This window comes from Schistocerca gregaria, chromosome 5 (assembly GCF_023897955.1).
Source record: "Schistocerca gregaria isolate iqSchGreg1 chromosome 5, iqSchGreg1.2, whole genome shotgun sequence".
In the NCBI taxonomy this organism is placed as follows: Eukaryota; Metazoa; Arthropoda; class Insecta; order Orthoptera; family Acrididae; genus Schistocerca; species Schistocerca gregaria.
Window position 1 is genome coordinate 568,072,903 of NC_064924.1, and position 16,283 is coordinate 568,089,185.

General features: G+C 41.3%; 1 protein-coding gene across 11 annotated transcripts in view; it reads right to left on the minus strand.

Annotated features, from left to right (window-relative positions):
* Positions 1 to 16,283, minus strand: part of LOC126272844 (piezo-type mechanosensitive ion channel component) — a 651,486-nt gene that overhangs the window by 453,363 nt on the left and 181,840 nt on the right. For all 11 annotated transcript variants that reach the window (XM_049976053.1, XM_049976051.1, XM_049976056.1 and 8 more), the window contains exon 5: positions 13,468 to 13,725. In XM_049976053.1, coding sequence (XP_049832010.1) covers positions 13,468 to 13,725 — 258 coding nt within the window. The remainder of the gene's footprint in view (positions 1 to 13,467; positions 13,726 to 16,283) is intronic.

The following is a 16,283-nucleotide window of genomic DNA, read 5'->3' on the forward strand; positions in this document are numbered from 1 at the left end:
GCACTATTCAAAAGCGCTCCAGATGCTTAGGGTCAGATTTAATGTCAGTGTAGGTGTCTACTAGGAACTGCAGCTTGGCATCCTTACCCGCGACCAGTAGGCACTTCAGTTGTTGTCCGATTCACTGTTGCTGGCAGACTATCACTCCAACAGAAAGGGCCTGACAGCCAGGTACTTAATTATCTGTCCTGTGCCTGAAGTGTCTATGGTAGAAACATTCCTCCCAGTCTGAGTAGGCAAGGATCACAAGCTGCCTGATCAACGAGAAATGGTGTGCTCCCTTTTCCTTTGGGCTGAGGATTGGCTTCTACATCTTTTATGCACTCCAAGAGCTGCATCCTGGGACGTGAACTTTTCTAGCGGTGATGTTAAGGTTACTATAGAATACTTTAATGATGAACCACACAATGTAATCACAAGGTGTCCTGAAACCTATGAAATTCTGACAAGAGATTCTGCAAGCTTGTGCCATTAACAGAAAAGAGCAGTGCATTTACAGCAAGTGTGAAATCCATAGGAATTGGGGAAATTTTTTTAAGCACTTCTGCAACAATGCTTTGAAAGCCACATGATGCAGTCCTGCATATGGATGCCATGAACAATGTCGTAGTGGCTAACTGGCCTATCAGTGTAGCTTAGCTAGAAGCAGATTTGATGCCCTAAGAAATCGTTACAGTTGTAGTGCTTCAGATATACACTCCTGGAAATGGAAAACAGAACACATTGACACCGGTGTGTCAGACCCACCATACTTGCTCCGGACACTGCGAGAGGGCTGTACAAGCAATGATCACACGCACGGCACAGCGGACACACCAGGAACCACTGTATTGGCCGTCGAATGGCGCTAGCTGCGCAGCATTTGTGCACCGCCGCCGTCAGTGTCAGCCAGTTTGCCGTGGCATATGGAGCTCCATCGCAGTCTTTAACACTGGTAGCATGCCGCGACAGCGTGGACGTGAACCATATGTGCAGTTGACGGACTTTGAGCGAGGGCTTATAGTGGGCATGCCGGAGGCCGGGTGGACGTACCGCCGAATTGCTCAACACGTGGGGCGTGAGGTCTCCACAGTACATCGATGTTGTCGCCAGTGGTCGGCGGAAGGTGCACGTGCCCGTCGACCTGGGACCGGACCGCAGCGACGCACGGATGCACGCCAAGACCGTAGGATCCTACGCAGTGCCGTAGGGGACCGCACCACCACTTCCCAGCAAATTAGGGACACTGTTACTCCTGGGGTATCAGCGAGGACCATTCGCAACCATCTCCATGAAGCTGGGCTACGGTCCTGCACACCGTTAGGCCGTCTTCCGCTCACGCCCCAACATCGTGCAGCCCGCCTCCAGTGGTGTTGCGACAGGCGTGAATGGAGGGACGAATGGAGACGTGTCGTCTTCAGTGATGAGAGTCGCTTCTGCCTTGGTGCCAATGATGATCGTATGCGTGTTTGGCGCCGTGCAGGTGAGCGCCACAATCAGGATTGCATACGACCGAGGCACACAGGGCCAATACCCGGCATCATGGTGTGGGGAGCGATCTCCTACACTGGCCGTACACCTCTGGTGATCGTCGAGGGGACACTGAATAGTGCACAGTACATCCAAACCATCATCGAACCCATCGTTCTACCATTCCTAGACCGGCAAGGGAACTTGCTGTTCCAACAGGACAATGCACGTCCGCATGTATCCCAAGCCACCCAACGTGCTCTAGAAGGTGTAAGTCAACTACCCTGGCCAGCAAGATCTCCGGATCTGTCCCGCATTGAGCATGTTTGGGACTGGATGAAGCGTCGTCTCACGCGGTCTGCACGTCCAGCACGAACGCTGGTCCAACTGAGGCGCCAGGTGGAAATGGCATGGCAAGCCGTTCCACAGGACTACATCCAGCATCTCTACGATCGTCTCCATGGGAGAATAGCAGCCTGCATTGCCGCGAAAGGTGGATATACACTGTACTAGTGCCGACATTGTGCATGCTCTGTTGCCTGTGTCTATGTGCCTGTGGTTCTGTCAGTGTGATCATGTGATGTATCTGACCCCAGGAATGTGTCAATAAAGTTTCCCCTTCCTGGTACGATGAATTCACGGTGTTCTTATTTCAATTTCCAAGAGTGTGTATGCTGCTAATCTTAGTATTTCTTATGTAAAGTGGCAGCCTCTTCCTGTTTCAGTCATTCTGAATCCCACATGAATTCTTGCTACCGGTGCATCAGTTGTCGCTGCTCCTGTAGCTGGTGAGTCTGCAGTGCGCATTGGTGTTGTGGTGTTGTAACTGTTGTCACTGTGTTCTCAGCTGCTCCAAATTCATGTCCGATGATAGTGGTCCATTGATGTTAACATGTTGCAGAATCCTGGAACTTGCATCTCATGGGTTTTCATTATTTGTGTTGCATACTTAAGAAATTTCGATTTTCACATCATGATCACTACTTACAGTAAACAAATACAATTAGATGATATTTGATACCATACAGTTTCATTTGTATAGCTTTTTACAGAGCAGCGCAAAGGACTCCAGTCCATCAGGTCACTGACTAGGTGCAGACTGGTGTTCTCACCACATGTAGTCTTGCTGCAATACATTCACTGATGTTGCCAATTCCCTGACAGGGAAGTGAGGGGGCACTTCACCACTGGTAGTGGTTTAGAAATCTAATGGTTCTCTCAGATTTTTTTGTGAGTTTAAGGTACTTATTTCACAAATGGTCATGGACACCATCCAAACCCTCACTGTGAGAACACACACTCATTTGCAGACTCAAAACAGTTTTTAGAGTTAAACACATTGAAACTTCCTGCCAGATTGGCCTTGAACTCGGGATCTTTGCCTTTCACGGGCAAGTGCTCAGTCAACTGAGATAGCTAAGCACTACTCATAGCCTGTCCTCACAACTTTACTTACACCAGTACCTCATCTCTTACCATCCACACTTCACAGAAGTTCTACTGCAAAACTTGCAGGACTAGCCTCCTGGAAGAAAGGATACTGCAGAGATATGGCTTAGCCACAGCCTGGGGGATATTTCCAGAATGAAAGACACTGTTTGGAATTTACTTACATTGGTGACTCCCGTTTGGCATTTCAAGCACCCGCACACTTTGCCAACAATATCTTTAACAATTACTATACAAGACTCAGGCATGTTGCAACTATGTATATGATACTACAATGGACACTGATAAATGTGCACATCTGCATAATTTATAACTTCTCACCATGCCAACATATCAGGTGGTTCAATGAATGCCCATTCCAAATGAACTAATTTTTTTTTCATGTAACTGATCATATGCCTTAAGTGGCTCAGTTAGTCCACAGTCCTCTTAACCCAACAACACAGCCCAACAAATCCACAGTCAAACAACTGCAGTGGTGTGTCCTGTTCCCGTCTTCTTATGATTATTGTATTCTTTGTAAACCTGTGAGCCTTTATGCCAATGCTGACATGCCGTCTCAGCTTCCAGTAGGGGCCGACTGATTGACTAACAAAATACCATCTGCTTTACAACAGAAACAAAGGGCACCACATTCTGGAAAAAATTCACCTCGCTGCATTACTGGTCCTGGCCAAACCAACCAAAGATGTTACATTTCTTAAGATTATTCAATGGACACAAGGGATATGATATCACCAGCTTCCTACCCACACCCATCCAGCAGGACAAGGTCACTTCACACTTTAGTATTGTCTTTAGATACAAGACAGTGTTTTTCTATTAGCCACAGAGCACAAGTCCCACAGAGTTGTCATACCACCCAGCCTCTTTCCTTACTTCACACTGTGCAGCGGAGAGTCACATGCAAGATTTCCTTGGCCAAATGCAAAATGTACTGGCCATGACTGACACAATTGTTGAAGATATGGCATTCTCCAGTACAAGTTGTGCCACTCACCAAGCAGAACTTCCAAGAGTGTTCTCTCTGTGGCTACAGCCCTTCAGTCCATGTGACCATTTTCATGCAGATTTTGCCATCCCCTTTATGAAAACCACGTGGCATACGTCTGTAGACACCTACTCTATGAACATTAAATCGCATCTACCACAGACACGACAGTGACAACAATGGCTTCAATCCTTGCCACAGAAGACTTGCCATTAGCCTCATTTCAGATAATGGTCCACAGTTCACTTCCTCTGCCTTTGTTGATTCCTTCGGCCTGCACAGCATCCCCATCTGCTGAGGGCACCAGTCCATCCACAGTCAAAGGTTGAACTGGAGAGGATGGTAATAACATTCAAGGACGAAATGAAGAGAACTCTCCTGTCACTGTCTATCCCCAACAGACCGTCTCCACAACTGAACATCATAGACCCTCCTACATGTACTGCAGCTCCAGGATCACAACAGATGCATTCCGGCATGTCACTGGTTCCCTGACAGGTGCTCTGATGCAAGCTCAGACATTCAGAAAAGCACCCAGGATGGATGCCTCCACAGTCACTTGATGCCATAGGACCATCCATTAATTGGACAGACTTCCACAATGACACCTTCACCTCCCCTGGTACAATGGATCAGGGTACCAGTCAGATGTAGAGATGATGAAATGTGTATCATCAGCTGCATCTGTTACACACCTTACCCCACATTGAGTCTGGCACAAAATGGGCTACTGCTGGCCCTATGTGATATTTCACAGATGTTGGAATGCACAGAGTGAAGACAGCATGTTTCAGGTCACGCCCCAGGCAGTGCATCAGTCAATTTAACCCTACTGTGAGTGGTGCACAGTGCAGTGGACAAGATCTATTCACCATTTCTCTTAGTGAAAACATCTAGCTTACCTGTGGTTTAAGTGCCAGCTGCTGCAAGTGGCTGACTGTTCTATCACAGCCTTCAAAACTGATGCAACTACTCAGATTGTCAGCTAATATTTGGATTAAAACTACTGCTCACCGTACCGGAATTTATATTGGATTATTCTCTGGCCATAACGGTATAGTAGATGGACATGTTGGTTTATGAAAATTATCTGTGGCTGTTGCATTCTCAAAATAAGTATCTCCCACCTACTATCCTCAGTGACAACATTTATAGCCTCTGGGCAGAAGTGCGCAGTAGACAGCAGTGAAACGAGCCAATAAGCACTCAGTCAGTTTCCGCATTCTGTACTGTGTAAACTTACATCGTATTTGAGCTTTCTATGTGTTTTACATGTGCAAAGCTACAACTGACTGACATCTGTGGTATTCTGTATGTTTTGAGTTTTCTTACAATGGCTAAAACACCTACTAGGTGCCAAATGCTTTACAAACAGGTAATGGACCCTATTTTTAAAGTGTACTCATGCTTCAAAGGAGAAGCAGATTCAGGCAAGCTGGTCTGTGATGTTGCCAAGGTGCAGAAACAAAATGCAGTTGCTGTCTATTAACTTTCAACTGAGCACTCAATGAGCATTCGCTGTGAGCTGTGAAGCCAGACACTATAAGGCTGTCACCAACTATAACATTGCCATTTGAATAGTGTATCAATACCAAACTTTTATGAGTGACACCTTTCTCCCAGATGAATAACTGTCAGCTTTTATAGCAATTTGTTTTTTCCTGTGTACTTCAATTCTCCAAATGACCTTTTTCTTTGTCATCAGTCTTCTGATGGGTGTGATGTGGCCTGCCACAAATTCCTCGTCTGTGCAACCTACGTCCTAAATTATTTGCTGGATGTATTCCAATCTCTGTCCTCCTCTACAGTTTTTACCTTCTACAGCTCCCTTTAGTAGCATAAAAGTTAACCCTGATGTCTAAACAGATATCCTACCATCCTGTCCCTTCTTGTCAGTGATTTCCATATATTCCTTTCCTTCCTTACTATCCTCAGAACCACCACAGTCCTTACCTTATCAGACCACCTAATTTTCAACATTTTTCTGCAACACCACATCTGAAATGCTTTAATTCTCTTCTTTTCTGGTTTTCTCACAGTCCATGTTTCACTTCCATATAATACTGTGCTCCAAATATACACTCAGAAATTTTTTCCTCAATTTAAGGCTTATGTTTGATTCTAACAGATTCTCTTGGACAGGGATGCCCTTTTTGCCAGTGCTAGTCTGCATTTTATGTCCTCCTTGCTCTGTCCATCACTCATTACTTTGCTGCCTAGGTAGTACAATTCATTAACTTCATCTACTTCATCATCAACAATCTTGATGTTAAGTTTATTGCTGTTCTCATTTCTGCTATGTCTCCTTACTTTTGTCTTTCTTCAATTTATTCTCAATCCATATTCTGTGCTCTTATACTGATCATTCTATTAAGCAGATCCCATAAATCTTCCCTGCTTTCACTCAGGATAGCAATGTCATCAGTGAATCTTTTCATTGATATTCTTTCACCTCCAATTTTAACTCCACTCTTGAACCTTTCTTTTATTCCCATCATTTCTTCTTTGATGTATAGATTGAATAGTAGTGACAAGAAACTACATCGCTGTCTCACACCCTTTCGTTCTTTTACTTTACACATCTAGTCCCGTAGGACCAAATCGAGGAGGAAATATCCAAGGCCATGGAACATGTCAGTACATGAAATTACAACCTAAAAGTAATAACGGATCAAATAAAATGTGTATGAACCCAAAAAATGACAAGCCATAAGTTTATGTAAATGCAATCAACAATTTAACACAGGAACCAGCTTAATTTTCAAGGAACTCCTCGACAGAATAGAAAGAGTGACCCTTGAGGAAACGCTTCAGTTTCGATTTGAAAGTGTGTGGACTACTGCTAAGATTTTTTAATTCTTGCAGTAGCTTATTTAAAGTGGATGCAGCAGTTTACTGCACACCTTTCTGCACATTAGTCAAGGTAGTGTGACTCAAATGCAGATTGGGCTTCTGCCTAGTATTAACTGAGTGAAAGCTGCTAATTCTTGGAGATAAGCTGATACTGATAACCACAAATGACAGTAAAGAATAAATTTATTGAGAGGCCAATGTCAGAATATCCAGACTAACGAAAAGGGGTCGACAAGAAGTCTGCGGATTTATACCACCTATTGCCTGAACCACCCATTTCTGAGCCAAAGATATCCTTTGAAAATGGGAAGAGTTAACCCAAAATGTAATATCACATGTCATAAGTGAATGAAAATACGCAAAGTAGACTACTTTTCATGTCAAACTATCACTTACTTCAGATACTGTTCTAATAGTAAAAATGGCAGCATTAAGTCTTTGAACAAGATTCTGAACATGGGCTTTCCTCGACAGTGTACTATCTATCTGAATACCCAGAAATTTGAACTGCTCAGTTTCACTGTGAAATTAAAATGTTGAGTTTTGTTGAATTTTGTGTTGGAAACTGTAAAAACCAACTGTGACTTAGTGTTAGTTTATTTTCTACAAGCTATGAACTTGTGAAGAATTGCACTATTTGAAACAGACAATGTTGTGCACAACACCCTTTATTATCAAGCCAGTGTCATCAGCAATATTTTAGAATCACCTGTAATACTTATACAAATAAGGAACAGGAATGGCCCCAGTGCTGATCCCTGAGTTACCCCCATTTAACCGTGCCCCACTCAGACCCCATACTCATAGCAATACATAGCCATATTCAACACTGAGGATAATGACCTTTTGCTGTCTGTTGATAAAGTAAGAGGTGAACCAATTGTAAGCTACTCCCTATATTCCACAATGGTCCAATTTCTGGAACAATATTTTGTGATCAACACTATCAAACGCCTTAGTTAAATAAAAAAAGGAGCCTAGTGTTTGAAACCTTTCATTTAATCCATCCAGCACCGGAGAGAGAGAGAAGAGAACATAGCCTACAACAACTACTAAAACCAAACTGTACATTTTATCGGCGAGAGTAATGTGGGACCTAAGATGCTGCACTAACAATCAGCATGGTCTTGAGGCTGTCTGTTGCACACGGCCAAGACGGTTGATACAGTGTGGCTCACAAGTAGAGTGTGTGAGCGTGTACATTTGATAGCAAATTGTTGTTGTTGTTGTCTTCAGTCCTGAGACTGGTTTGATGCAGCTCTCCATGCTACTCTATCCTGTGCAAGCCTCTTCATCTCCCAGTACCTTCGGCAACCTACATCCTTCTGTATCTGCTTTGTGTATTCATCTCTTGGTCTCCCTCTACGATTTTTACCCTCCACGCTGCCCTCCAATACTAAATTGGTGATCCCTTGATGCCTCAAAACATGTCCTACTAACCAATCCCTTCTTCTAGTCAAGTTGTGCCACAAACATCTCTTCTCCCCAATCCTATTCAATACCTCCTCATTAGTTACGTGATCTATCCACCTTATCTTCAGCATTCTTCTGTAGCACCACATTTCGAAAGCTTCTATTCTCTTCTTGTCCAAACTATTTATCGTCCATGTTTCACTTCCATACATGGCTACACTCCATACAAATACTTTCAGAAATGACTTCCTGATACATAAATCTATATTCGATATTAACAAATTTCTCTTCTTCAGAAACGCTTTCCTTGCCATTGTTAGTCAACATTTTATATCCTCTCTACTTCGACCATCATCAGTTATTTTACTTCCTAAATAGCAAAACTCTTTTACAACTTTAAGTGTCTCATTTCCTAATCTAATTCCCTCAGCATCACCCGATTTAATTTGACTACATTCCATTATCCTCGTTTTGCTTTTGTTGATGTTCATCTTATATCCTCCTTTCAATACACTGTCCATTCCGTTCAACTGCTCTTCCAAGTCCTTTGCCGTCTCTGACAGAATTACAACGTCATCGGCGAACCTTAAAGTTTTTACTTCTTCTCCATGAATTTTAATACCTACTCCAAATTTTTATTTTGTTTCCTTTACCGCTTGCTCAATATACAGATTGAATAATATCGTGGAGAGGCTACAACCCTGTCTCACTCCTTTCCCAACCACTTCTTCCCTTTCATGTCCCTCGACTCTTATAACTGCCATCTGGTTTCTGTACAAATTATAAATAGCCTTTCGCTCCCGGTATTTTACCCCTGCCACGCTCAGAATTTGAAAGAGGGTATTCCAGTCAACATTGTCAAAAGCTTTCTCTAAGTCTACAAATGCTAGAAACATAGGTTTGCCTTTTCTTAATCTTTCTTCTAAGATAAGTCGTAAGGTCAGTATTGCCTCACGTGTTCCAATATTTCTACGGAATCCAAACTGATCCTCCCCGAGATCTGCATCTACCAGTTTTTCCATTCGTCTGTAAAGAATTCGCGTTAGTATTTTGCACCTGTGGCTTATTAAACTGATAGTTCGGTAATTTTCACATCTGTCAGCACCTGCCCTCTTTGGGATTGCAATTATTATATTCTTCTTGAAGTCTGAGGGTATTTCGCCTGTCTCATACATCTTGCTCACCAGCTGGTAGAGTTTTGTCATGACTGGCTCTCCCAAGGCCATCAGTAGTTCTAATGGAATGTTGTCTACTCCGGGGACTTGTTTCGACTCAGGTCTTTCAGTGCTCTATCAAACTCTTCACGCAGTATCTTATCTCCCATTTCGTCCTCATCTACATCCTCTTCCATTTCCATAATATTGTCCTCAAGTACATCGCCCTTGTATAAACCTTCTATATACTCCTTCCACCTTTCTGCCTTCCGTTCTTTGCTTAGAACTGGGTTGCCATCTGAGCTCTTGATATTCATACACGTGGTTCTCTTCTCTCCAAAGGTCTCTTTAATTTTTCTGTAGGCATGATCTATCTTACCCCTAGTGTGATAAGCTTCTACATCCTTACATTTGTCCTCTAGCTATCCCTGCTTAGCCATTTTGCACTTTGTCGATCTCATTTTTGATACGTTTGTATTCATTTTGCCTGCTTCATTTACTGCATTTTTATATTTTCTCCTTTCATCAATTAAATTCAATTTCTTCTATTACCCAAGGATTTCTAGCAACCCTTGTCTTTTTACCTACTTGATCCTCCGCTGCCTTCACTAGTTCATCCCTCAGAGCTACCCATTCTTCTTCTACTGTGTTTCTTTCCCCCATTCCTGTCAATTGTTCCCTTATGCTCTCCTTGAAACTCTGTACAATCTCTGGTTCTTTCAGCTTATCCAGATCCCATGTCCTTAAATTCCCACCTTTTTGCAGTTTCTTCAGTTTTAACCTACAGGTTATAAACAATAGATTGTGGTCAGAGTCCACATCTGCCCCTGGAAATGTCCTACAATTTAAAACCTGATTCCTAAATCTCTGTCTTACCATTATATAATCTATCTGATACCTTTTAGTATCTCCAGGATTCTTCCATGTATACAACCTTCTTTTGTGATTCTTGAACCAAGTGTTAGCTATGATTAAGTTATGCTCTGTGCAAAATTCTATCTGACGGCTTCCTCTTTCATTTCTTAGCCCCAATCCATAATCACCTACTATGTTTCCTTCTCTCCCTTTTCCTACTGATGAATTCCAGTCACCCATGACTATTAAATTTTAGTCTCCCTTCACTACCTGAATAATTTCTTTTATCTCATCATACATTTCATCAATTTCTTCATCATCTGCAGAGCTAGTTGGCATATAAACTTGGACTACTGTAGTAGGCATGGGCTTCGTATCTATCTTGGCCACAATAATGCAAATTATCTAAAATAAAATGATGTAATTATGTAAAATAAAATAATCAATTATCCTGACATTTACAGTCTTTTCAATAACTTTAGCAAACAATAATGGCATACAAATAGATCTAAAATTGTCTACATTATCTTTTCCTCCTTTTTATAAAGCGGCTTTCCTACTGAGTACTTTAATCGTTCAGTGAACTGACCATTCTTAAAGGAAAAATTACAAGTATGGCGAAGTACAGGGCTAACATGTGCAGCTCAGTACTTTAATATTCTGGTAGACACTCCATCATATCCATGAGAGTCCTTAGTCTTAAGTGATTTAATTATTGACTCAATCTCCCCCTTTTCTGTATCACTGAGGTGTATTTCAGGCATCAGTCTCAGAAAAGCATTTTCCAAGACAGTTATATGAGTCCCTGAGGAAACTTAAGTTTTTATTTAATTCACCAGCAATGCCCAGAAAGTGCGTTTTAAATACTGGACGTATAACCATTGACATTGTGTTGCTAACCAGACACTTCCTTCACAACATGGTTTTAATTTTATCCTGTGAATTAGCTGTTCTATTTGCATACCGCATACTTTTCGCCTTCTTAATAAAATTTAAGCACCTTACAATACTGTTTGTAATGGGCTTCTGTAGCTCAATTGTGACTACTTCTAACATTTTGATATAATTCCCATTTTGTTCTACGTGACATCCTTTTCCCACTAGTCAGCCACCAGGGCTGCCTTTTACTGTTAGCACCCTGTTTAGAGCATTCTAATAGAAAGCAACTTTCAAAGAATACGAGAAACGCATTAAGAAAAGCATTATATATGCCATCTATGTTATCGGATCAATAAATATCCTGCCACTCTTGTTCCTTAATGAGGTTTAAAAAACTCTCTATTGCCATTGGATTAGTTTTTCTACATAGTTTGTAACTATATGTAACATTCATTTGAGAACAAAAACCTATTAGTGTAAAGATTGGTGCATCATGGTCCAACATCCTTTTCCTTGAAAAAATTTCACACAAGATTAATATTGAAGTCATTGTGTATAACTAATTTTTGGTACTTCCTATAAGGTGAACCAAGAACACGCCATAACTTGAGCAGAAATGCTCTAAAGTCAGAGTTAGGGGACCTATAAATAACAATAATTAGAAGACATACACAGAATTACTAGCTTTCGCAACCGATGGTTGCTTCTTCAGGAAGGAGAGGGAAAGACGAAAGGATGTGGGTTTTAAGGGAGAGGGTAAGGAGTCATTCCAATCCCGGGAGCGGAAAGACTTCCCTCAAGTCTTGGAATCTTCCCTCAAGTCTTGGAATCTTTGTTTTTAATGTATTTTTCCCATGTGGAAGTTTCTTTCTATTTTATTTACAATAATTAGAAGTTTAGTTTCACTAAATTCAACTGCTCCTGCACAACATTCAAATACTTGGTCACTTCTGTGCCGTTATACATCTATGGAGTCAAATGGAATACTGTTTTTTATGTACATGGCCACTCCCCCATTTTGCAAAGAACTCCTTGAAAAACAGCCAGCTTATCTGTATCCTGGTAAAGGAAGTCTTTGAATTGTCAAAATATTTAAATGGTGTGTTCTGACATACCAGTCATCCCAGAGTCAACATCTATAAGCACTTCACTAACTTCATCTCTAATCGCTCTTATGTTTTCATGAAACATGCTTATTCCTTCACTACTTGGATACCTGACCACCTTTGAAGGCAATTCCTTTGTTAGAGGGACTTCCTTTAAGCAGAAATACCTATCACCTGATTTCACTCTAAAACAGGTGCAGCTCTAACACCAACTACAACAGGAATTTTCCCCAAGAGTGATCCGACCGACACACACTACACCGTCAACTATAAGCTTTGCCAACCTCCCCTTTCCATACCTATTGTGAGGTGAAGGTCATGCCACGTCTCCCACTCTTACTGTTACTCTTGGCTCTTGTACATATTGTACATTACCCATCTTTCTCTATAGCTTACATTTATTTTTCTCAGAATTTCAAATATCTTGTGCCATTTGACATCATCTAACGCTTTTTCCAGATCAACAAATCCTATGAATGTGTCCCAATTTTTCCTTTAGTCTTGCTTCCATTATCAACAACAGTATCAGAACTGCCTCTCTGATGCCTATACATTTCTTTATGTCACACTGATTGTCGTGTAATACATCCTCAATTTTCTTTTCCATTCTTCTGTACATTATTCTTGTCTGCAGCTTGAACGCATGAGCTATTAAGCTGAATGTGTGATAATTCTCACACTTGTTGGCTCTTGCAATCTTCAGAATTGTATGAATGATGTTTTTCCAAAAGGCAGATGGAATATTGCCAGTATGATACATCCTACATACCAAAGTAAATAGTAATTTTGTTGCCACATCCCCCAATGATTTTAGAAATTGTGATGGAATTTCTCTACTGCCTTATTTGATTTTAAGTCATCCAAAGCTCTTTAAACATCTGATCCTAATACTGCACCCCCTATCTCTTGTATATTGACTCCTGTTTCTTCATCCATCATGCCATCAGACAATGCATCCCCCTCAGAGAGGCCACAATGTACTCTTTCCACCTATCCGCTCTCCCCTCTGCATTTAACAGTGGAATGCCCATTGCAGTCTTTAATGTTACCATACTTGCTTTTAATTTCACCTTAGTACCCAAACAGACAGCTTTTGTTATTAATTACTACATGTTGCTGTCAATTTGTTTCTTCATTTTATGAAATTGTAACTAAAGCCAGTCTTGTTACAAGAAAGTATTTTCTGATTTTAGTTTTGCTTACTTTTATTTTTCTACCCTTACCTACATAAAAAAATTACACGGGAAATATGGTAACAATGAGATGCTTGGTGTAACTACTCCATGATAAATTATTTATAAAAAAAATTAATACTTACCAATAATAACAAAAAATCTGTAACGTTTTCTGCGTAATGTTCGAGATGCCTTTGGCAAGATAATAGTGCTTGAAGGTTCATGTTCTGGTGCTACTGTATCTCGCCTTTGAGCATTTAATCTCTTACAAATTATGTATACTGACAATGAGCATGATAGCATTAAAATATCTGGTCCAAGTATACGAATTCCATTACTAATACTCAGATCATTCAGACGCACCAATCCTACATGACGAAGAATCTTCTCCAGCATGCCACCTACAGAAACAAATATGTAACACATGTTATACACATATAAGTTGGGTTACTGTTTAAGAATCGACTTTACACATATTGCACAACTTAACAACAGCATACTGTTATAGCCTGGGCCTCGTATACAGCTGTATTTTCATATATTAAAATCTCAAAAACAATGCTCTCACTACACCTCGTGAAGGTCATCAGGACAGTTGAGCACAGTAAGTGAAATCACTGACTTGGCTGGAAACCCAAAACCATACAATCAACTGGCTAAAACAAGGCATCAGAATATCACAGTCTAGCACAACATATTCATATGCTGACTTATTCTGTCCCAAGAAAGCCTAAATGAAGAACATTCTTCAAGGGTACGAAATAAGTTATGTTAACAGTCACAGCCAGGAGCAGCCGCTGCATACAGCTTCCATATAGTATACTAACAACACACTATGGCTAGTAGTAATCTACTCACACTGCTTGTTGATCAGACTGACTGCTGCCCATCATGTGTTAGGAAACATACATACAAATCTATTTTCATAATAAACAACTTTTAACTTCCTCAGTATGCAGGCACTGATATGGTTCTTAAAAATTAGTACACAAACATAATTTTTTATTATGAAGTCGTTGATAAACAGTAAATGATGCAACGTAAGAAGAAGGGTAGTGACATTTATCAAAACAGCTGTTTTTCTGCTGACATGTATGGTAATGGAAAGTTGTGGGTGAAATACAATATGTGATCAAAAGTATCCAGACACCCATAAAAACATACGTTTTTCATATTAGATGTATTGCGCTGCCACCTACTGCCAGGTACTCCATATCAGTGACCTCAGTAGTCATTAGACATCACGAGAGAGCAGAACTCACGGACTTCAAACGTGATCAGGTGATTTTTTTGTCACTTGTGTCATATGTCTGTATATGAGATTTCCACACTTCTAAACATCTCTAGGTCCACTGTTTTCACTGCGATAGTGAAGTGGAAATGTGAAGGGACACGTTACGCACAAAAGTGTACAGGCCGACCTCATCTGTTGACTGACAGAGACCGCTGACAGTTGAAGAGGGTCGTAATGTGTAATAGGCAGACATCTATCCAGGCCATCACACAGGAATTCCGAATTGCATAAGGATCCACTGCATGTACTATGACAGTTAGGCAGGAGATGAGAAAACTAGTTTTTCATGGTCAAGCAGCTACTCATGAGTCACACATCACGCCAGTAAATGCAAAATGATGCCTCGCCTGATGTAAAAGTGTAAACATTTGATGACTCAACATTGGAAAAACGTATTGTGGAGTGACAAATCACCGTACACGATGTGGCGATCCGATGGCAGGGTGTGGGTATGGCGAATGATCAGTCAACGTCATCTACCAGTGTGCGCAGTGTCAACAGTAAAATTCGGAGGTGGTGGTGTTATGGTGTTGTCGTGTTTTGCATGGAGGGGCTTGTACCCCTTGCTTTTTTGCATGACACTATCACAACACAGGCCTACATTGATGTTTTAAGCACCTTCTTCCTTCCCACTGTTGAAGAGCAATTCGGGGATGACAATTGCATCCTTCAACACGATCGAGCACCTGTTCATCATGCACGGGGCTATGGCGGAGTGGTTACATGATAATAATATCCCTGTAATGGACTGGCCTGCACAGAGTCCTGAACTGAATCCTATAAAATGCCTTTGGGATGTTTTGGAACACCAACTTCATGCCAGGCCTCACCATCCGACATCAATATCTCTCTTCAGTGCAGCACTCCTTGAAGATTGGGCTGCCATTCCCCAAGAAATCTTCCAGCACCCAATTGAACATATGCCTGCAAGAACGGAAGCTGTCATCAAGGCTAAGGCGGGGGGAGGGGGGAATAGGGGGGGGGGGAGGGGGGGGGGGCTATACCATACTAAATTCCAGCATTACCGATGGAGAAAGCCATGAACTTTAAGTCATTTTCAGCCACGTGTCCAAATACTTTTGATCACATTGTGTACAAGCATAGGAAGGAAACAATTTATATAGCTTCGGTGGTGGGCAGTCAACAGTTGTATAAACAAGACCAAAATCACAGCTTAGCTTAACATTATGATCATTGTCAAAGGTACAAGCATGAACGCACCAGCACCCGAATGCCCCATGTGTACTCCAAGGCTGTGCTGTAAGGATAGTTGCAAGAGAAGCCAATATAGGGTGCAAGGGTAGTGGACCTGATCAAATAGCATTGGTTGTGAATAATGGAGCTGAAGCAGTCATTGAAGTCTAGTGTGATAGGTCTTCTGAAACTAGTTAGTCAACTTTGCTCTCAGCCTCAGTTTGACATTGGAAATTCATTCAGACCGACACTTGGTTGGTGGTCATGTCAACAAATCTGGAACAACTGATGGTTATACAAAATTGTTGCTGTTACTTGTCATGTGATAGCACAGTACAAAATTATAACAAGCTTTTTTTAAATCATGACTACAAACATCAATAAAGATACATCTAATAATCTCATGGTTGATAGTAGGTTAGTACTTTAAAAGACAGATATACTGGAACACACATTTGAAAATGGAAGGGT